Here is a 21,641-nt window from a genome sequence, read left to right on the forward strand (position 1 = left end):
TTTTCTTTTTAAAATAGAGATGGCTACATTCCCCAAGCTGGATTAGAACACCTGGGCTCAAGTGAGCCTCCAACCTGTCTCCTGAGTAGCTGGGATTATAGGCACTCACCACTGTGCCCGGCCTTTCATTTTTATTTTATTTTATTTTATTAATTATTATTATTATTTAGAGACAGGATCTCACTCTGTCACCCAGGCTGGAGTGCAGTGGTGTGATCATGGTTCACTGCGGCTTCCACCTCCTGGGCTCAAGCAATCCTCCCACCTCAGCCTCCCAAATAGCTGAGACTACAGACATGCGCCACAGTGCCTGGCTAATTTTTGTATTTTTTGCAGAGATGTGGTTTCACCTTGTTGCCCAGGCTGGTCTTGAACTCCTGGGTTCAAGTGATCCTCCTACCTTGGCTTCCTCCAGTGCTGGTATTATAGGCGTGAGTCACTGTGTCTGGCCTTTTTTATTTTTATTTTTTGACACAGAGTCTCACTCTGTCACCAGGCAGGAGTGCAGTGGTGCAATCTCGGCTCACTGCAACCTCTGCCTCCCATGAAGGGAGGCATGAAGAGATTCTCATGCCTCAGTCTCCTCAGTAGCTGGGATTACAGATGCGCACCACCACGCCCAGTTAATTTTTTCTTTCTTTCTTTTTCTTTTTTTTTTTTTGAGACAGAGTCTCGCTCTGTCGCCCAGGCTGGAGTGCAGTGGCCGGATCTCAGCTCACTGCAAGCTCCGCCTCCCGGGTTTACGCCATTCTCCTGCCTCACCCTCCCGAGTAGCTGGGACTACAGGCGCCCGCCACCTCGCCCGGCTAGTTTTTTGTATTTTTTTTTTTTTTAGTAGAGACGGGATTTCACCGCATTAGCCAGGATAGTCTCGATCTCCTGACCTCGTGATCCACCCGTCTCAGCCTCCCAAAGTGCTGAGATTACAGGCTTGAGCCACCGCGCCCGGCCAATTTTTTCTATTTTTAGGAGAGACAGGGTTTTACCGTGTTGGCCCCACTGGTCTCGAACTCCTGGGGCCTCAAGTGATTCACCCACGTCGGCCTCCCAAAGTGCTAGGATTACAGAAATGAGCCACCGCACCCGGCCTTTGGCCTCATTTTTAATATTAACTTGAGTTACCATTCTGGAAATACTATTTCCCCCCATATCTGACTTTGTCCTTTCTGTTTCTGGCTAGCCTCCAGCTCCTAGGCTTCATCCATGTATTTTTCCAACAGTGATTTATTGAGCACCTACTGTGTGGGAGGCACTATGCTAGGCAGATTCTGGAGACACAACAATGACAGTGGCAGGGAGGTCCCTGCATCCCCAGGACTCACAGTGTGGTGGGGGATTTAGACAGTGAATGGCTAATTGCCAGAAAACTAATTTAAATTATGATACATGCTTATAAGAAAAAATGTTTTGAAAATCATGCTAAATACATTTGTGTAGTTACTGAAGCTACTAGAAGAGAGACACCACTCTTAGAACAACATGACTGTGGTTTTATAACTGTGCTCCTAGTTCAGACAAGGGGGAGAAAGATGACCTCAGGGAGGCGACTTGGATTTTGTTAGGGCCTAAGCAGCGAGGCGGGCCTAAGCAGTGAGGCCAGCCCAGGGAGAAACAGCGGCTCTTCCTTCATTTGTTCCTGGTCACCCTCTGAGGTGTGCAAGGGTAGCTGGTGTTGCCATCGCGCCCATTTGAGAGATGTAGAAACTGAGGCTTGGCCAGGCGTGCTTGCCACCTGGAGGAGTTGACGTCTGATACTTGCTTTAGCCAACGGTCAAAGCGTTTGTCCGATAGGGGGCAGCGGCGCGCCGGGCTGGAAGGAGAGCGGCACCCGAGCGCGCGGCGCTCCCGGCGTTCCAGGAGGGGGCGCTGCTGATCTGGCAGCGGATCGCCGCTCCCGCCCCGGCCCTGCCCCGCCGCCCTGCCCCCACCTCCCGCCCGGAGCCCGGCACTCGTGACTTCGCCAGCTCTCAGCTCCCTCGGGCATTTTCGTGCACGCTAATGGGCGCCTCTGTGTTTTCCTAGATGCTGGTTTCTTCATCAAGCGGCGGAATAACGCATCAGGGCAGGTGACCCACGTCACCGGGGTGATGCACTGGTGCTCGCCGGGGCGGGCGCTGTGCCTGCGGGAGCCGCGCGGCCGGCGGGGTGTCGGGGCGCCTCGTGGGGGCCGAGCCGCGCCCGCACGTCCCTCAGGTAGGCGCGACCCGAGTTTCTTTAGACAGGATGACCTGGCAGCGTTTCCACCCCACCCACGACGAGTTTCGCTTTCCTAATGTGGTTAAAAAGTGCGTACTAACTATAGTAGGGTGGTTGAACAGGTTTCAACATTTTACTTAATTTTTTTGTTTTAGATTTCTTCCTTCTGGTAGATCTCTTTTTTTGTCAAGATGTTCATAACTGTCCTCTTTGGCATTTGTTCAAAGTCTGGTTCTAATAGCGTTTGGACTGTGGTTTAATTTTAACCATAAAGCATTCTTTTGGAATAATTACTTTTGAATCTAGGAAGAGCCAGCTGGATACAGGGCCATAAACAACCTCCTGTGGGGAATGTGCAGGCTTTAAGTTAGGTTTTTTTGTTTGTTTTTACCGCTAGCATTTCTCTCTTTTTTCTTTCTTTTTTTGGAGACAGGGTCTGGCTCTGTTGCCCAGGCTGGAGTTCAGTGTTACAATCACAGCTTACTGCAGCCTCATCCTCCTGGGCTCCAGCAATCCTCCCATCTCAGCCTCCCGAGTAGCTGGGACCACAGGCACGCATCACTGGCTCATTTTTTTATTTTGATTTTTTGTAGACACAGGGTCTTGCTGTGTTGCCCAGGTTAGTCTCAAATTCCTGGTCTCAAGTGATCCTCCTGCCTCAGCTTCCCAAAGTGCTGGAATTACAGGCCTGAGCCACCATGCCTGGCTTAACATATCTCTTTTTTTAAAAAAGGGGACTGATGGGGGTTGGGGGGATGCAAATTGTGAGTAGATAGGTGGGTTTGGAGAGTTTGAACATCTGCTTTAATGAGCTAAATGGTGTCAGAACTGTCCTGCGGGTAACCATGTGGCCTCAGATTTCTGGGACAATCTCAATTTCTGGGACAGAGACACACTGGCCCTTTGTCAGGCTACATATCAGGCCACCACCAATTTCCAGTTCTGAAAGTGTGGTCACCAGAGAGACCTGTCAGCAGCCATAGACATTATCTCCTTGGGAATGACTGGACCCAGGCAGCCAGGCAGAGCTGGGGTCCCCAGAGCTCCTGGCACTAGCCAGAATATTTCCAGTTCCTCTTCTTCCCTTACAGCACAAGTCATTTAGTGATCATTGCTCGTATTTGTAGAACCTTAGAGAATTTTGGATGTAGCAGGACAGAAATTGGTTGTCTACCATTTTGTGGCTTGGGTGGCATACATCTTGTTTGGCAATTAAAAAAAAAAAAGATGAAAAGGAAACGGGGGATATGCAATGCAGACCAATTCAAGAAAAAGTGATTTATGCCCGTCCTAGCTGAGGCAGATGAATTTGGGAAGACTTACTCGTTTTCTAGAAATAGTCTTCACTTGACCAGAGATTCATACTTGGGCGTATTTAAATACAGAGCTCTTCTGGAGCATTTGAGTAGAAGGAGGACAGAAAACCAGAGACTAATTAACCAGTTGTTACCAGCGGGAGATCCGGTTTTTTTTGTTTTTTTTTTTTTTGAGACAGAGTCTCACTCTGTTGCCAGGCTGGAGTGGAGTGGCGTGGTTTTGGCTCACTGTGCAATCTCTGCCTCCCGGGTTCAAACCATTCTCCTGCCTCAGCCTTCCAAGTAGCTGAGTTTACAGGTGCATGCCACCACATCCAGCTAATTTTTGTATTTTTAGTAGAGACAGGGCTTCACCATGTTGGCCAGGATGGTCTCAATCTCCTGAACTGATGATCTGCCTGCCTTGGGCTCCCAAAGTGCTGGGATTATAGGCATGAGCCACTGCGCCAGGCCAAGAGATCGGTCTTACATAAAAATCAAGGGTTCTGCCCGGGTGTGGTGGCTTATGCCTGTAATCCCAGCACTTTGGGAGGCCAAGGTGGGCAGATCACCTGAGGTCGGGAGTTCGAGACCAGCCTGACCAACATGGAGAAACCCCATCTCTACTAAAAATACAAAATTAGCTGAATGTGGTGGTGCATGCCTGTAATTCCAGTTACTCAGGAAGGCTGAGGCAGGAGAATCGCTTGAACCCATGAGGCGGAGGTTGCAGTGAGCTGAGATCGCGCCATTGCACTCCAGCCTGGGCAACAAAAGTGAAACTCCATCTCAAAAAAAAAAAAAAAAAGGCCGGGCGTGGTGGCTCAAGCCTGTAATCCCAGCACTTTGGGAGGCCGAGACGGGCGGATCACTAGGTCAGGAGATCGAGACCATCCTGGCTAACACGGTGAAACCCCGTCTCTACTAAAAAATACAAAAAACTAGCCGGGCGAGGTGGCGGGCGCCTGTAGTCCCAGCTACTCAGGAGGCTGAGACAGGAGAATGGCCCGAACCCGGGAGGCGGAGCTTGCAGTGAGCTGAGATCCGGCCACTGCACTCCAGCCTGGGCGACAGAGCCAGACTCCCTCTCAAAAAAAAAAAAAAAAAAAAAAAAAAAAAAAAATCAAGGGTTCCGTTACCCAGTGGGTCAGTAAGAGATGAGGCTTCCATTTAGAAAAATCGGAGCCTGAGACTGGGCGCGGTGGCTCACGCCTATAATTCCAACACTTTTGGAGGCCAAGGTGGGTGGATCACGAGGTCGGGAGTTCAAGACCAGCCTGGCCAAGATGGTGAAACCCTGTCTCTACTAAAAATACAGAAATTAGCTGGGCGCAGTGGCAGGCGCCTGTAATCCCAGCTACTTGGGAGGCTGAGGCAGGAGAATTGCTTGAACTTGGAGGGCAGAGATCGTGCCACTGTACTCTAGCCTGGATAACAGAGTGAGACTCCATCTCAAAAAATAAATAAATAAAAATAAAAGTAGAAACATTGGAGCTTGTGCAGCTCTCCTGAGGGCAGTTGCATAAAGCTGGGTGCGCCCCACCAGCTTGCTGGGTCCCACAGAAGCTCAAGAGGCAGGGGCTGTGTCTTTCGCCACTTGTCACTGCTATCATTCCCTGTTTAGAACTCTCAATGAGTGTCAGATCAACACATTCATCCACCATATCCCGTGTGTATAAGAACAATCCATCACTCCTGACCTAATCCGGCACAGAACAGAACCTCTGGAAGAGGACCAAAGAAGGGAAAAAGTGGAAGTGTCACATGCCCAGAGGAAAACAGATGCTACAGAGATGAATAAAACAAAACAAAACAAAACAAAAGGAAGAAAGCTGAGCTAATCTGGGAGTTCCATCACGGCTAAGAACGCATCGTTGTTTTGTCACGCGGTTTCTAGCCCGGCTCAGACCTGGGCTGCGGCACCTCAGGCATCTCCTTTCATCTCTCGGCTCTTCTCCTGGCTCCCGGGCACTTCTCGAGACTTTTTGGACCTGGACTGGTCCATGGCAGAACACCTCTTTCCTGAGTCCTCCCCATGCACCTGCCCAAAGCGGAGGATTGGGGTGGCACTCTCGGAGATGCCAGGCTCCTGAAATGGAGCCGTCACCCCTTAGGCTGTACTTGGCGTTGTCTCCAAGGAGCCTGGGGAGGTAACCAGTTGGGGACTGATTCACTTGGGAGGGAGGGAGCGAGTGTAGATTGCAGATGCTATCTACTCGGGCCAAGTCAACCTGGGGAAGGGCAGGTCTGTGTCTCAACTGGTTTAGGGGTGGGAGAGTGGGATCAGAACTTTTACACCTTGCATTCTTAGGACGTCACAATGGTTTTCCCAAGGCCTCCTTATCTGAGGGTGTTTACCTATTCAACCAGCATACGCAGGATCAGGACTCCCACTTTGTCCGGGTTCTGTCCTCACAGGCACAGGAAGACTAATGCGAACAACAGGGTCTGACAAACCAAAGCTCACAGATAAGAGACTTGGGTTATTGGGGCAGATGCCAGAAGTCATGGGATCTTCACAGGGTGGCTGTAGGCTGAGCAATCTCCCTCGGGATGTGGGGGGGGGGGCATTTGTGCGTTATTGGTCATTGAGAAATTCCCTAATCTTAGAGAGAAAAGGAATGGAACCAAGGGCTTGAATCGGAGTATACGTAGTTGACCTAATTATAAGGTTGTCCATCCGTCTGTTTAATAAACAGTTCCATGATGTGGGACGGCAAGGTCACTCATAGCCCTGGATATTAACAACGTTTTCCTAAGGTTCTGGAAAAAAAGTGGTAACAATGTGTTCAGCTGCAGGCTTATTCTGTCTCAGGCCCCAGGCTGGCATGAATCAGAAATAGAGGGAAATGTGGAAGTAGCACTGCAAATATTAGTTCTAAAAACGGACTGGGAAGAGAGAGTGCCTCTAGACCCAGCCATAGCCTAGCCAAGCCCCAGAAGAATGACATCACCCATTGTGACTCGTGGGGAACCCTGAGGCTGTCATGGATTTGTAGTCCTATGTGGGACAGCGCTGCTGACGGGGTTATTTCCTGCACTAGACCTACCCTGTCAGCAACACACTGTTTACATGAGCTGAGTGCCAAGTTGCGGCACATTATGCACAGTCGCTTTTAAGTTCAATTAAATTAACGTTTAGAAACATTGTAAGGCCGGGCGCGGTGGCTCAAGCCTGTAATCCCAGCACTTTGGGAGGCCAAGACGGGTGGATCACGAGGTCAGGAGATGGAGACCATCCTGGCTAACACGGTGAAACCCCGTCTCCACTAAAAAATACAAAAAACTAGCCGGGCGAGGTGGTGGGCGCCTGTAGTCCCAGCTACTCGGGAGGCTGAGGCAGGAGAATGGCGTAAACCCGGGAGGCGGAGCTTGCAGTGAGCTGAGATCTGGCCGCTGCACTCCAGCCTGGGCGACAGAGCAAGACTCCATCTCAAAAAAAAAAAAAAAAAAAGAAAAAGAAACATTGTAGATAGAAAAAACTAAAGACCATTATAGCAAACAATGATTACCTAGAGATGCAAGTGCTTTGAACTTGAACATTAGAGAATCTTGTGAATTTGTAGGAGTTAACCAGGACAAGTACCCATCTCATGAACATTGGTAAGGGAAGCACGTGTTTTGGAGGCATTTCAGGTAGTCCAGGGCAGACCAAGAAGGGAAGGAAAGAGAGAAGATGTCAGAAAACATCTTTGAATACCCAGAGTTGTTATCCCCTCCACAAAACATTGGAGGGCAAATTGTTTGTGTCAGTAAAATAGAATCATAAAGTGTGAGGAAGAAACCTGTGGAACATTCTGGAAGAATTGGTCAGAGATGGGCCGGGCGTGGTGGCTCACGCCTGTAATCCCAGCGCTTTGGGAGGCCGAGGTGGGTGGATCACCTGAGGTCAGGAGTTCAAGACCAGACTGGCCAACATGATGAAACCTCATCTCTACTAAAAATACAAAAAATTAGTCAGGCGTGGTGGTGGGCGCCTGTAATCCCAGCTACTCAGGAGGCGGAGGCAGGAGAATTGCTTGAACCCAGGAGACAGAGGTTGCAGTGAGCTGAGATTGCGCCACTGCACTCCAGCCTGGGCAACAAGAGCGAAACGCCATCTCAAAAAAAAAAGAAGTGGTCAGAGATGAATACTCCATAGCAGCCCCTTTGATTTCAGAGGTGAAATAGTTGAACCCCAGACCTCACTGTCAGATGTAAAGAGTCACTCCAAATTTATAAGCTTATTAAACTAGTATTTCTGACTATTTATACATTTGGCTGTAGAGAAAATACACAGAATGCTTCCAGCCACACCTATGCCTACTCAAGCCACTTAGCTGACAAGCCACTTAGCTTTTTCTTCTAATTACTGAGGTGCGCGTCTCTGTTGTTGACAGTTTGGTGAAGTCAGGGCAGGGGGAATTTATGGTTTGATACCCTTTCCAGCACAGAGGAGTGAAATTCAGCCCGTCTTTTGAAATCAGTCTGAACTGTCAAACTCCCAGTTGAGGACTCCTCTACCCAAATCGGGAATTTTTTTGTTTTTTCTGGCTATGGGCCAGTCAGGGCTTTGGAGTTCATTTGTGTGCCCTCCCCCCTCCCCATTAGTGTTATTGTGTATATTTGAGATACCTGTTCTTCACTGACCGTGAGTGAATAGGAGCTGGTTCACCTAAAAGCTCCCACTCCCCATTCACTTTTTTGTTGTTGTTGTTTTGTTTTGTTTTTTTTTTTTTGAGATGGAGTCTTGCTCTGTTGCCCAGGCTGGAGTGCAGTGATGAGATCTTGGCTCAATGCAACCTCCGCCTCCCAGGTTCAAGTAATTATCCTGTCTCAGCCTCCTGGGTAACTGGAATTACATGTGCCCACCACCACGCCTGGCTAAGTTTTTGTATTTTTAGTAGAGATGGTGTTTCATCATATTGGTCAGGCTGGTCTTGAACTCCTGACATCAGCTGATCCGCCCGCCTCGGCCTCCCAAAGTGCTGGGATCACATGTGTGAGCCACTGCGCCCATCCCTCATTCACTTTTGTTTTATGAAATGAGAAAGCTTCTGCCTTTTTTCTTTCCTTCCTTCCTTGGATGTTGGTGAGATCAGTGAGGTAATGGTGATAAAGTACTTTGAACTACCTCAAGGAGAGCGCAGCCCGACTTGTTATTATTTACCTAGGTCAGTTCACAAACCCCCACGATCTAGGGTTCCTGTCTCCTGCCCTGGGGATGGTGCCTGGGAGAAAGGAGATGCCACAGACCCAGTTCCACAGGGCGCTATTGGCTGGAGTTGGTCATTTCTGACTTTGACATCAACAGGCTTATCTCCAGAAATAGGCTAAATGGTAGTTCAGGCGCCGGTGTTGCCTCATCCCGCAAACTCTCAGGGAGGCTGCCTACCCCCAGCCCCTGTTCTGGGAACTAATGATAGGTGGGATGAAAAGACTGTTTTCTCTGATGCGCTTTTATGAGATGTTTTCAAAGATGAGGTGGCAAGGACATGGTTAACCCGCTCCCTTGTGCAGGGAGATGTCAGAATGACAGGGCACAGGGAATCTCCCCGACCCGTTCCCAGGAGAGCTCTTGCTGAGGACTGCCCAGCTGTTGGCTAGAAATCAGGGCAGCCTCAAGCCCTGTAACCCAGATGTCACTGGGCTTTTTCGGCTGACAGTGCTGTGGCCTGCGGCAGGCGGCAGTGTGGGTAGAGGACAGCTGTGGCTGAGGCCGGCAGCCCTTTCCACACTGACTTCTTGGGTAATGGCTCTTCTTAAGCTGGTGATATTTAGGGATTGTCAAACTTCTCTTTCATCCTGAGTCACCTTCCCTCATGGGTAGCAGAGAAGTTTTCTTTTCTTTCTTTTTTTTTTTTTTTTTTTTTTGAGATGGAGTCTTGCTCTTTTGCCCAGGCTGGAGGGCAGTGGTGTGATCTCTGCTCACTGCAACCTCCGCCTCCCGGGTTCAAGTGATTCTTCTGCCTCAGCCTCCCGAGTTGCTGGGATTATAGGCATGCACCCCCATGCCCAGCTAATTTTTGTATTTTTAGTAGAGATGGGGTTTCACCATGTTGGGTCAGGCTGGTCTCAAGCTCCTGACCTCAGGTGATCCACCTGCCTTGACCTCCCAAAGTGCTGGGATTATAGGCGTGAGCCACTGTGCCCGGTCAAGGAGTTGGATTTCTTATGAGAAGAATATTATGGCTGTGTGTCCCAGAGGAGGCACTGTGTCCCCATGAGGGTCCTTCACTGAAAGGAGAGCCTCGAGGACAAAGGAATCTTCTAGAGACAACGTTGGGAGGGAGGAGCGGAGTTTGCAGGTGATTCTAGAGGACCCCAAAGTCCAGTGGGAGCTTATTACCGCCTCGCTAGGAGGAACCTGTTGTTGTCTGAGTGAGGAAAAGTGACAGAACTGAGGCTGAGAGAAGCTGCGAAGAGGCAGCAGCGCTGAAGCCTGAGAGGAGGACACGTTCTATTACGCCAATTAATTCTATCCACCGAAAGGGCACATCACATTTTTGGGGTTGCCAAAAGCCGTTCTTAGCAGAAAAAAGTCTGTGAACTGTTGCACTGGGGACTGGCAAAGGCTTGGTAGCCAGCGCATTGAAGAGGGAGAGGCAGCAAGCCCCACACCTGGAATGGATCCTTCCTGTGCTTCTGCCACCACACTTTGCCAATTTGATGCCAACGGACTCTTACTGTTTATGTGTGCATGTTTGTGCTGTTAGATTATCTTCTGAGCAATTTCGAATTTTAAGAATATGCTGATGAAGTCAACAATGAGCAATCGCAGAAGACTTGGTTCCACCCAGGGCCCTGCTCAGGAAAGATGAGGACCCCTCCCAACCCCACCCTGCCTGTCCACACGGCCCTTCCTCCCCACCATCCGCCATGGGGCCCTCCTGTGCCACAACATGGCGCTCATCCTTCTGTCTGGACACTTGCCCTGTCTCCTGGAGAGCCAGGCTCCTGCCCTGGCGGGCGTGTGTGTGTGTGTGAGTGTGCATGTGGAGTGTGCGTGTGTGCAGTTGTGCGCTTGTGTGAATGTGCGTGTGTGCAAGTGTGCGTGTGCACGCGTATGTGAGTGCGTGTGTGAGTGCATGTGTGTGCAATTTTGTGAGTGTGTGTGCAAGTGTGCATGTGTGTGCAATTGTGCGCATATGTGAGTATACTTGTGTGAGTGTGCATGTGTGTGCATGTGGCGCTGAGGGGGAAGAAGAGAGTTCTCTGTGGTGATCGCCACCAGTCTGTTGAAGAGTGTAAGCTGAGCCAAGATGAAGCAAGAGTGACACCAAGTGCCAAGAACAAGTGCTTGCTGTGGTATCAGGTGTGCTTGCTCCTCAAATCAGAGGAGCAGAGAGAGGCTCAGTTACAGTCTGCGGTGTTCACCCCTGTGAGAGGGTGCCGACCCTCCAGAGGTGGCTCAGTGCCGGCATGCCACTCTGCGCATTTGGATGAGGGGATGGGCTCTCTGGGAATTGGATGCAGAACCGAAGCTTTGAATAGATTTTAAAAATAAAATCCAAGGTGGGATGTTTTGTTGGCTAGAACATGATGCACAGACCCAGGCTGCCATTCTGGCTCTATTGGTGTCCTTCAGCCCCATTCGGAGAATGACCGGACCCCGAGGCTGCAGTAGGACAAAGAGGAAGACTGACCCAGTTCTCTGTGTTTGCTCTAGACTCTGCTGCCGTGTCTGGGCCCCTGCTGCCGGCAGTCTTCCCCATGAAGCCATAGGTGGGGAACTAAAGGCATATTCCTGTGGGGTGGCCCCGAGAGAGACTGGGCATGGTTTCCACCGAGACACTGGTGGGGGCAGAGAATTCTTTGGCTGCCCAAGAGAACCACCTGGTGCAGGCCAGACCTGCAGCTGTGGCTCCAGGGGAGGAGCGTGGCTGCCTTGGTGTCCCCATCTGGCCAGTCCTTGTTCCTACAGTTCCACTCCCAGCCTTGTCCTCAGCTTGTACCCACTTGTTTTTCTCCTTCATGGAAGCTAAGGAAGGAACTAGGTTTGTTTGTCCAGATGCCACCAGTCGGATGACTGTTGCGGGCACAGGAGTGTCTTCAGGGCGCAGTGCCAGGCCAGGTCACACCTCACATCTCTATTCCTCATCTGGGAGTGCTGGCATCAGCGGGTTGATTCAAAACTGGGAGGTGTTGGGAAACCCCTTGGGCTGGAGATTTCAAAATGAGATTCAGATGAGAAAAAACACAGTGGGTGGGGTTCTAAGGCAGGAAGGAGACAGCAAAAGCTCCTGTCCTGACGCTCCGCTCGATAGCGGGGATCAACAGAACGGCCTGGCATGGACGGGGGCAGCCGCGCTGGCTGAACCCAAGCGCAAGGCAGGCCCTGAACAGCCTCTCCCACCTCTGGACACAGAGCTGCCCCGTGCCTCTCCATTCACCAGGCGAAACCACACCTGGAGCGGTGCTTTCAGTCTAGGGCATGTCGGCACCAGCAGGTGTGGATAAATCCAAGGGCTCCTGTGGAGGGAGGGCAGGGGAGGAGGGCTGGCAGAGAAGGGGTGAGTGATGAAGGGAGGACCACGCAGCTCAGGAGCCCCAGCCTGGATGGCCTAGGTGGCAAGGGCAGCCCCCATTCTGCTGCTGAATGGCTGTCTTGCCATCTGTACTCCCTCATCACACAGTCCTCCCTGTGTGTTGGCTCAGGACAGCCTGGCATCAGTGGCTCCTGGTGACAGGTGCCTGTGACATGAAGAGCACAGAGGAAGACGCTGGCTGGATCCAGAGGCAGAGAGAGGAGGACATGAGGAGAAGGCGAGGGAAACTGAGGAACAAGGAGAGGAAGAACAATTAAAATGGTTCCTTGAAAGAAAAGGAGGTAAAACAGAAAACGTGGCGAGGGGTATCCTAGAAGGAGCAGAAAAGGAAGGAAAAAAAAGGGCGAACGTTGTCTTTCATTTGAAGGACTTGGAGTGGCACAGTCAAGAACGAATCTCCAAACACAGTCAATACTCAGAAAGCTCATCATTGGATTTGTAAATCCATTTCATCTGGGTGGACTGAAGAACATGGTACCCTCTGAGAATGTCTGGGCCCATATTGTGGGAAAGTCAAGAGTGGTGCTGCGACAAACTAGTTAATGGGTTATGAACACGAGGGGCTCATGATTCATGAGCCTGCCCATCTATCTCGTGCAGGGTGGAGACCCATCTAACCAGAACCACCACCCAGCCTCTCCCAGCCTCCTTAGATGACAAGCTCTGGCATCCTTGGTCCACCCAACTCAGCTCCCAAGCATTTCGCCAAAACATCAGTAAGCAGGTATAGGTGAAGGAGGTAACAGGTGTCTGCATTTTATGCCATTTTCTCTCCTTCCCAGTGCTCAGCACACGACTAACCAGGGGTTCTCATCAGGGGCCATATATTCACTCCTCAAAGAGTAGTCAGCAGGTCACCAAACACCTTCCTCTGAGCTCTGAATAAGTTTATTTAATTTTTTTAATGAAAAAAATTTTTTTTTTTTTTTGAGACGGAGTCTTGCTCTGTCGCCTGGGCTGGAGTGCAGTGGCCGAATCTCTCAGCTCACTGCAAGCTCCGCCTCCCGGGTTTACGCCATTCTCCTGCCTCAGCCTCCCGAGTAGCTGGGACTACAGGCGCCCGCCACCTCGCCCGGCTAGTTTTTTGTATTTTTTTAGTAGAGACGGGGTTTCACCATGTTAGCCAGGATGGTCTCGATCTCCTGACCTCGTGATCCGCCCGTCTCGGCCTCCCAAAGTGCTGGGATTACAGGCTTGAGCCACCGCGCCCGGCCGAAAAAAAATTTTTTTAGGCTGGATGCAGTGGCTCACACTTGTAATCCCAGCACTTGAGGAGGCTGAGGCAGGTGGATCACAAGGTCAGGAGTTCGAGACCAGCCTGGCCAATATGGTGAAACCCCATCTCTACAAATACAAAAAAAAAATTACCCAGGCATGGTTGCACATGCCTGTAATCCCAGTTACTCGGGAGGCTGAGGGAGGAGAGTTGCTTGAACCTGGGAGGCAGAGGTTGCAGTGAACCGAGATCCTGCCACTGCACTCCAGCCTGGGCAAGAGTAGGAATCTGTCTCAAAAAAAAAAAAATTCTGGGATAGAGTCTCGTTCTGTTCACACAGGCTGACATGCAATGGTGTCATCATCGCTCACTATAACCTCAAACTCCTGGGCTCGAGTGATCCTCCCACCTCAGCCTCCCAAGTAGCTGGGACTATAGGCCCTACCACTGTATCTGGCTAATTTTTAAACTTTTTGCAGAAACAAGATCTCACAATGTTGGTCTCAAACTCCTGAGCTCATGTGATTCTCCTGCCTCAGCCTCCCCAGTTGGTGGGATTACAGGCATGAGCTGCCATGCCCAGCTAGTTTATTTTTATATTCTATAGTACTATGGACCAGAAAATTAAAGAGTTTGCCCTGAACCCTATGGGAAAATTGTCTCTCACCTGCAACATGCCCAGTGTTCTCAGCAGTCAGGGCAAATTCAACCACAGCAGCCGCTGTCCAGCTTGCCAAAGCTAAACCAGACATAGATGTTATTATCTGCTGCATCCAGCATTAGTTTAGAGCTTTCTGCTTCACAAAGCAACTCATTATCTTATTTAATCTTCACCATCATCCTACATTGCTCTTACTTCCACTTTATGGACAGTGAGTCTCAGAAAGCTAGGCATCTTCCTCAAAGCAGCTGTAGGATTCAGATTCAGTGTCTGGGGACTCCAGATTCTTTGTGCTTTCTACACATTTAGATTTCATGGTAACATCAAATTCGGGATTCCTGGATCTGGAGCAGTTTATCCCCTTGGCCTTCCTCCCAGCCATTGCCATCCCAGCCCATTTCTATAACCATCAAATGGGCAATTTTTTTTTTTTTTTTTTTTTTTTGAGACATGGTCTCACTCTGTCACCCAGGCTGGAGGGCGGTGGTGCAAACCCAGCTCACTGCAACCTCTGCCTCCCAGGTTCAAGCGATTCTCCTGCCTCGGCCTCCTGAGTAGCTGGGACTACAGGCGCCGGCCACCACGCCCTGCTAATTTTTTTGTATTTTTAGTAGAGAGGGGGTTTCGCCATGTTGGCCAGGCTGGTCTCAAACTCCTGACCTCAAGTAATCCACCCGCCTCAGCCTCCCAAAGTGCTGGCATTACAGGCGTGAGCCACCGCAGCTGGCCTAAATTGGCAAGAATTTTCACTGTTCAGTGAAGAACATCCTCGTGCAGCCAATTATTCCAACGTTGCCTTCCTGAAGGACTCTTTCAAAATCATCAAGAAGGTTTCATTACAAAAGCAATATGGGAACATTGTAGAAAAAAATACAAAATATAGAAAAACAAAAGAAAAGTCATAATTCTGCCATTGAACAAGAATTTAAGATTATAAACACTGTAGTGTTTACTATTCCATGATTTTTACTACAGACATGTGGACTGACTGATGTTTATAAAAATGACAAGTGTGCCTACCCCATAATACTGTTTTGGAACCTGCTTTTTTTTTTTTTTTTTTTTTTTTTTGAGACTGAGTCTTGCTCTGTCGCCCAGGCTGGAGTGCAGTGACGCTATCTTGGCTCACTGCAAGCTCCGCCTCCCGGGTTCACGCCATTCTCCTGCCTCAGCCTCTCGAGTAGCTGGGACTACAGGTGCCCGCCACCACGCCTGACTAATTGTTTGTATTTTTTTTAGTAGAGATGGGGTTTCACTGTGTTAGCCAGGATGGTCTTGATCTCCTGACCTCGTGTTCCGCCTGCCTTGCCCTCCCAAAGTGCTGGGATTACAGGCGTGAGCCACTATGCCCAGCTGGAACCTGCTTTTAAACTTAATATATTGTAAGCATTTTCCTGAAATATTTTTATGTCATCATATTTAAGAGCTACACATATTTCATTATAGTTTTTTTGGTTTGTTTTTTTGAGACAGGGTCTCACTCTGTTGCCCAGGCTAGGGTGCAGTGGTGTGATCTCAGCTCACTGCAACCTCTGTCTCCCAGGTTCAAGTGATTCTTGTGCCTCAGTTTCCCAAGTAGCTGGGACTACAGGAGCACACAACCACGCCTGGCTAATTTTTTTGTATTTTTTGGTAGAGAGAGGGTTTCACCATGTTCGCCAGGCTGATCTTGAACTCTTGACCTCAAGTGATCCGCCTGCCTCGCCCTCCCAGAGTGCTGGGATTACAGGCGTGAGCCACCACACATAGCTTATTTCATTATAATTTTTAATGTACTCAGGTTAAATATTTAGATTGTTTCTACTTTTTCAATATTAAAACTAGTTTTATGATAGGCTTTTTTTTGTTTTTTTGTTTTTTTGTTTTTTTTTGAGACAGTCTCTAGCTCTGTTGCCTAGGTGGAATGCAATGGCATGATCTTGAATCACTGCAACCTCTGCCTCCCGGGTTCAAGCGATTTTCCTGCCTCAGCCTCCTGAGTAGCTGGGATTATAGGCCCATGCCACTACACCTGGCTAGTTTTTGTATTTTTAGTAGAGATGGGGTTTCACCATGTTGGTCAGGGTGGTCTCGAACTCCTGACCTGGTGATCTGCCTGCCTCGGCCTCCCAAAGTGCTGGATTACAGGTGTGACCCACTGCACTCTTTTTTTTTTAAAGAGATGGAGGTCTCACCATGTTGGCCAGGTTGGTCTTGAATTCCTGGCCTCAAGCAATCCGCCTGCCTCAGCCTCCCGAAGTGCTAGGATTACAAGTGTGAGCCATGACACTGGGCCTTGATAGACTTGTTTATAGGTAAAACATACCTAATTTTCATTTTTATTCCTTGGATTATGAATGAAGTTGAATTTTTTCTTTTTTTCTTTTTCTTTTTTTTTTTTTTTTGAGACGGAGTCTTGCTCTGTCACCCAGGCTGGAGTGCAGTGGTCGGATCTCGGCTCGCTGCAAGTTCCGCCTCCTGGGTTTACGCCATTCTCCTGCCTCAGCCTCCCGAGTAGCTGGGACTACAGGCGCCTGCCACCTCACCCGGCTAGTTTTTTTTATTATTTTATTTTATTAGTAGAGACGGGGTTTCACCATGTTACCCAGGATGGTCTCGATCTCCTGACCTCGTGATCCGCCCGTCTCAGCCTCCCAAAACTTTTTTCATATAATTGTTATCATTTGAAGCTCTTTTATGAATAGTTAATCCATACTGTTTGCCAGCTTCCCATGGTACACATTTTATTTTTTTTATTTTCTATTTTATTTTTATTTTTTGAGATGGAGTCTTGCTCTATTTCCCAGGGTGGAGTGCAGTGGTGCAATCTTGGCTCACTGCAACATGCACCTCTTGGGTTCAAGCAATTCTTGTGCCTTAACCTCCTGAGTAGCTGGGATTAGAGGTGCACACCACCACACCCGGCTAATTTTTTGTGGGTTTTTTTTTAGTAGAGACAGGGTTTTGCCTTGTTAGCCATGCTGGTCTCGAACTCCTGGGCTCAAGTGATCTGCCTGCCTCTGCCTACCAAAGTGCTGGGATTACAGGCGTGAGCCACCATGCCTGCCTCCCTCCCTCCTGCCTTTCTGCCTGCCTGCCTTCCCCCTCCCTCCCTCCCTCCCTCCCTACCTTCCTTCCTTCATTCCTTCCTTTTTCTTTCTTTTCTTTCTTTCTTAGATGGAGTTTCGCTCTCGTTGCCCAGGCTGGAGTACAATGGTGCAATCTTGGCTCTCCGTAACCTCTGCCTCCCGGGTTAAGGCAATTCTGCTGCCTCGGCCTCCCGAATAGCTGGGATTACAGGCATGTGCCACCACGCTCAGCTAATTTTTTGTAGTTTTAGTAGAGACGGGGTTTCTCCATGTTCTCCCGACCTCGGGTGATCCACCCTCCTTGGCCTCCCAAAGTGCTGGGATTACAAGTGTGAGCCACTACGCCCGGCCGCATTTTATTTTTCTTACAGATATGTAGGAACTCTTTATATTAAGGCTGAAATTTCAAACCCCAAGCAAATCAAACTTCTTAGAGGGCTCCTGGCTTCCTTAGGGAATGCTTCCTCCTCACCTGGGCACGAAACTTAGCCAGGGCAGCTCTCAGCAGCCCCTCTGCCCTGACTCCAGCACCCACCGCCTCCCTTACAGGGCTGTGGCCTGAGGGCTGTGGTGGCCCCACAGAGGTCCCTACTCAAGGCTTCAGAGAACGCTGGCAGGAACCTCTTAGAACTCCCAGGAAGGGCGTGAAGGGGAGCAAACGCCTAGGGGGCGTTTGAGTCAGAGGAAAGTGCGCTGGTTGGGGAGGGCAGGAGGCACCAGTCTGGCACGCAGGGAACCCCACTCCTCCAGGGCCCATGCTCTAGCAAGGCCTGAGAGCTGGTGAGCGCGCCCTTGCCCTGTTATTATCGCTGGCAGCTTCATTTGTGCGACTGGTGACAGGGACGCAAGTCCTTCCAGTCCTGGTCTCGTCTGTCCGTCTGTCCGCTGTGCCTGGGGAGGGAGGCGCTCAGGCCTGTTACCTGCCTGGAGTCCTCAAGGGGAAGAGGTGGAGGGAGCCGGCTGGACTAGCCCTGCCAAGGCCGAGGCGGTGAGGACAGGATGAGTTTCTTACCCACCAAGATCATTACTTTGGAAAATTGGAACTGCAGGGAGGAGTTAGGGCATGGCGGGGGCGGACGTTGGGAGTTCCTTCCAGAGCTCCTGTGGGTTTGGAATGTCCTCGCTCACTCCGGATCCCCCAGCATCTTCCTTCCTGCACTTCCGTCTCACCCTTCCTCCAGGTCTGGGACATTTAAGAGACAGCTATGGCTGAGACATTAGCAGGAGCAAACACACCTGGCAGGGTGTGGCGGGGCCAGCCCTGGGCACCTGTGGTCTCCCTCCGGGTCTTGGGTTTAGTTCCCTGCAGTCGGGCTTCGGGGTGTCCCCACTCTCTTTCCTTCTACTTCCACACATTCTTGGGAAGACAGTGGCATGCTCTAGAGAAAGCCCAGGCTGCCGGGACACTCTGCTCTGCAGGGAACGTGGGCTGACCATGGCTGTTTCTTAACTTCTTTAGGTTTGACTGCCCTTGTCTAGAAAGTGACAGTGACAGTAACAGTGCCAGCCTCTCAGGGTTGCTGGAAGATTAAATGAGATGCCATGTGCAGTATGCCAGACAGATGGCAGGTAGGTGCCCACCCAGGTTAGTATTTCTTCTTCCTTTGTCTTTTCTCAACTCTCTTGACATGGGGTGTACATTCGGGAGCTTAAGAGATTCCTGCTGGAGGGTGGAGTCTGTGGTGGTGGAGTCTCTGCATCCTGGGGCAACCTGGCCCCCTCCAGCCTGCACTTCTTACCCTCCTCTTCCGCTGCCTGGACTGGGCCGTGTTTGTTTCCCCCACTCGAAGGTGACCTTCTGGACAGAGGTCATCTTAGGCATCCTCAAAACCTGAGCACTGCCCCTGGCACAGAGTGGGTGCAGAGACTGAGTGTTTGGAGACAAAATGAAGAACTGAATGGGAAGGAGTTTCATAAGCACTTGAGGACCTGAGAGACAAGAGCCCAAACTTTAGAGTCTAGCAGGCGTCAGGTCAGAGCCCAGCTTCATCACTTGCTCACCATATGACCTTGAGCAAGATCGTTAATTTCCCTGAGCCTCAGTTTTTTTGCCTAAAAATAGCAGCAATAATAGCTACCTTCTAGGGTTGTTTTGGGGACTAGAGATGATGTCAGCGGCTTCGGCCTGACGCGTAGTAGGAGCTCAGGTAGTGCAAGTCATGATTAGCTGCTATTACAGGACTATTTACTTCTGCCCCCAAAGCCAAATCTTGCCCCAAGAACTCTTGGTCTTTTTTTTTTTTTTTCTTTTTTGAGACGGAGTCTCACACTGTTGCCCAGGCTGGAATGTGGTGGCACAATCTCGGCTCACTGCACCTCCGCCTCCGGGGTTTAAGCGATTCTTTGCCTCAGCCTCCCAAGTAGCTGGGATTACAGGTGCGTGCCACCATGCCTGGCTAATTTTTGTGTTTTTAATAGAGACGGGGTTTCACCATGTTGGCCAGGCTGGTCTTGAACCCCCGATCTCAGGTGATCCTTCCGCCTCCGCCTCCCAAAGTGCTGGGATTACAAGCGTGAGCCACTGCACGCGGCCTCTGAGCACAATTTAAATGACCTGTTTTCTTTGTGTTTTACTCTGTTTTATTTTATTTTTATTTATTTATTTTATTTTTTGAGACAGAGTCTTGCTCTGTCACCCAGACTGGAGTGCAGTGGCGCGATCTCGGTTTACTACAACCTCTGCTTCCTGGGTTCAAGTGATTCTCCTACCTCACCCTCCCGAGTAGCTGGGACTACAGGCACGTGCCACCACGCCTGGCTAATTTTTTTTGTTTTTGTTTTTGTTTTTTTGAGACGGAATCTTGCTCTGTTGCCCAGGCTGGAGTGCAGTGGCGCGATCTTGGCTCACTGCAAGCTCCGCCTCCCAGGTTCACACCATTCTCCTGCCTCAGCCTCCCGAGTAGCTGGGACTACAGGCGCCCACCACCACGCCTGGCTATTTTTTTGTATTTTTTTTAGTAGAGACAGGGTTTCACCATGTTAGCCAGGATGGTCTCCATCTCCTGACCTCATAATCCGCCCGCCTTGGCCTCCCAAAGTGCTGAGATTACAGGCGTGAGCCACTATGCCCGACCAATTTTTTTTTTGTATTTTTAGTAGATACGCAGTTTCACCATGTTAGCCAGGATGGTCTGGATCTCCTGACCTCGTGATCTGCCCGCCTTGGCCTCCCAAAAGGCTGGGATTACAGGTGTGAGCCACCATGCCTGGCCTTTATTCTATTTTAAAAGATTGATCAAAGTAGGACTATATGGAATCATTTCACAGAGAGACAGAAAGTGAGGAATGGAGGAAATCAGGCACTGATACCCAGCTCTTACAATCAGGAAACAGAACCTGGAAGATCTAAGTTACAAGGGAGCGGCCTTGCCCAAGACCCCGATCTCCACACTTGAGTCAACCTACCCCCAGCATGGGCGCCACAGGGGTGAGGTGCCTGAGCCCCCACATGCAGCCTGCCTGCCACCCCCGCTGTCCCCATGCCACCTCCGCAGGGGAGAGCTGGGGTGTTGGGGGAGGGTGGTGAACTGGGAGCTGACTGGTTGGTTGCAGGGACTGAAAGAGCCAGGCCCTGGAGCCTAAGGTGGGAGAGCAGGAGCCAAAGAGACTCCAGAGCTCAGGAGGAGAGCTTTGGATGTGAAAAGAGTGGGACATCCTGGGTCAGGTGGCTGCCATCGCCCGAGGGAGTGGACCCAGAGAACAGTGAGAGGGTGAGAGGGGAGCCCCTGCCCACAGCGAGTCCAGGTTCAGCTCAGGGAGCCGCCTTGCTGCAGGTCTTGCTGTCCGCTCAGCTGTTTTTTCCATCCCACTCGGCTCACCAGCGTTTTCTCCCTAGCTCTACCTTCTTGGATCTGATGAGCAGGTCTGGAAGTCACGGCCAGCGTACTTTGACCGTAGAGGATTTTGTGGCTGTGTCCCACCTGCAGCGCCAGAATTAGGTCCCTTTAGTGAGTCCCAGCACATGACCCCCAGCCAGGCCAGCAGCCCTGCAGCCTTTCCCAGCAGCTGGGGCTTGGGGCGCTTGGAAGAGTCTCCCACTGCCTGCACCGCTCTCTTGGCCTCCCCGCCCTTGGACCCTCCTGCAGGGCAACCTCCCAGCCTTTAGCCTTCTCACCTCTGCCAGTTTGCCAGCAAGTGCCTTCAAGAGTTTTTATGAGGCCCGGCATGGTGGCTCATGCCTGTAATCCCAGCACTTTGGGAGGCCAAGGCGGGCAGATCACCTGAGGTCAGGAGTTCGAGACCACCCTGGCCAACATAACAAAACCCCATCTCTACTAAAAGTACAAAAATTTGCTGGGCATGGTGGCGGGAGCCTATAATCCCAGCTACTCAGGAGGCTGAGGCAGGAGAATCGCTTGAACCTGGGAGGCAGAGGTTGCAGCGAGCCGAGATTGTGCCATTGCATTCCAGCCTGGGTGACAAGAGCGAGTGAGACTCTGTCTCAAAAAAAAAAGGTTTTTATGGAGTCTTTAGAGTAGAGAGGAACTGAAACTTTTGGATTTAGGAGCCCACCTCATTTTATAGATGAGGAAACAGAGGTGGTCACTCGCCCGGGATCGCGCAGACAGTGACAGAGGGGCTAGGCTCAGACCAGGCTCCTGATGTGAGGCCCTGCTCTTCCCCTGCACCACTGATGGGTGCCTGACCAAGCAGAGGGAGGCAGCCTTGGCTGTTGGT

At 50.5% G+C, this 21,641-nt stretch overlaps 1 protein-coding gene across 27 annotated transcripts in view; it reads left to right on the top strand.

The window, feature by feature from the left end:
* The window catches only part of LOC105469592 (golgin subfamily A member 6-like protein 22), a 41,464-nt gene that overhangs the window by 15,059 nt on the left and 4,764 nt on the right, over window positions 1-21,641 (top strand). For 6 of the 27 annotated variants that reach the window (XR_011610481.1, XM_071074255.1, XM_071074251.1 and 3 more), the window contains 4 exons: window positions 2,023-2,193; window positions 5,116-15,278; window positions 17,053-17,175; window positions 18,424-18,533. Coding sequence is in view for 2 of the 27 variants with exons in the window: in XM_071074271.1 (XP_070930372.1) it covers window positions 2,023-2,193; window positions 18,424-18,443 (191 nt within the window). In the remaining 25 variants the exon portion in view is untranslated. Of the gene's footprint in view, window positions 1-2,022; window positions 2,194-5,115; window positions 15,279-17,052; window positions 17,176-18,423; window positions 18,534-20,063; window positions 20,155-21,641 lie in introns of all 27 variants that reach the window. The other 21 variants (XM_024789034.2, XM_024789031.2, XM_024789036.2 and 18 more) reach the window with 16 other exon arrangements.

Source organism: Macaca nemestrina, chromosome 12 (genome assembly GCF_043159975.1).
Source record: "Macaca nemestrina isolate mMacNem1 chromosome 12, mMacNem.hap1, whole genome shotgun sequence".
Classification (NCBI taxonomy): Eukaryota; Metazoa; Chordata; class Mammalia; order Primates; family Cercopithecidae; genus Macaca; species Macaca nemestrina.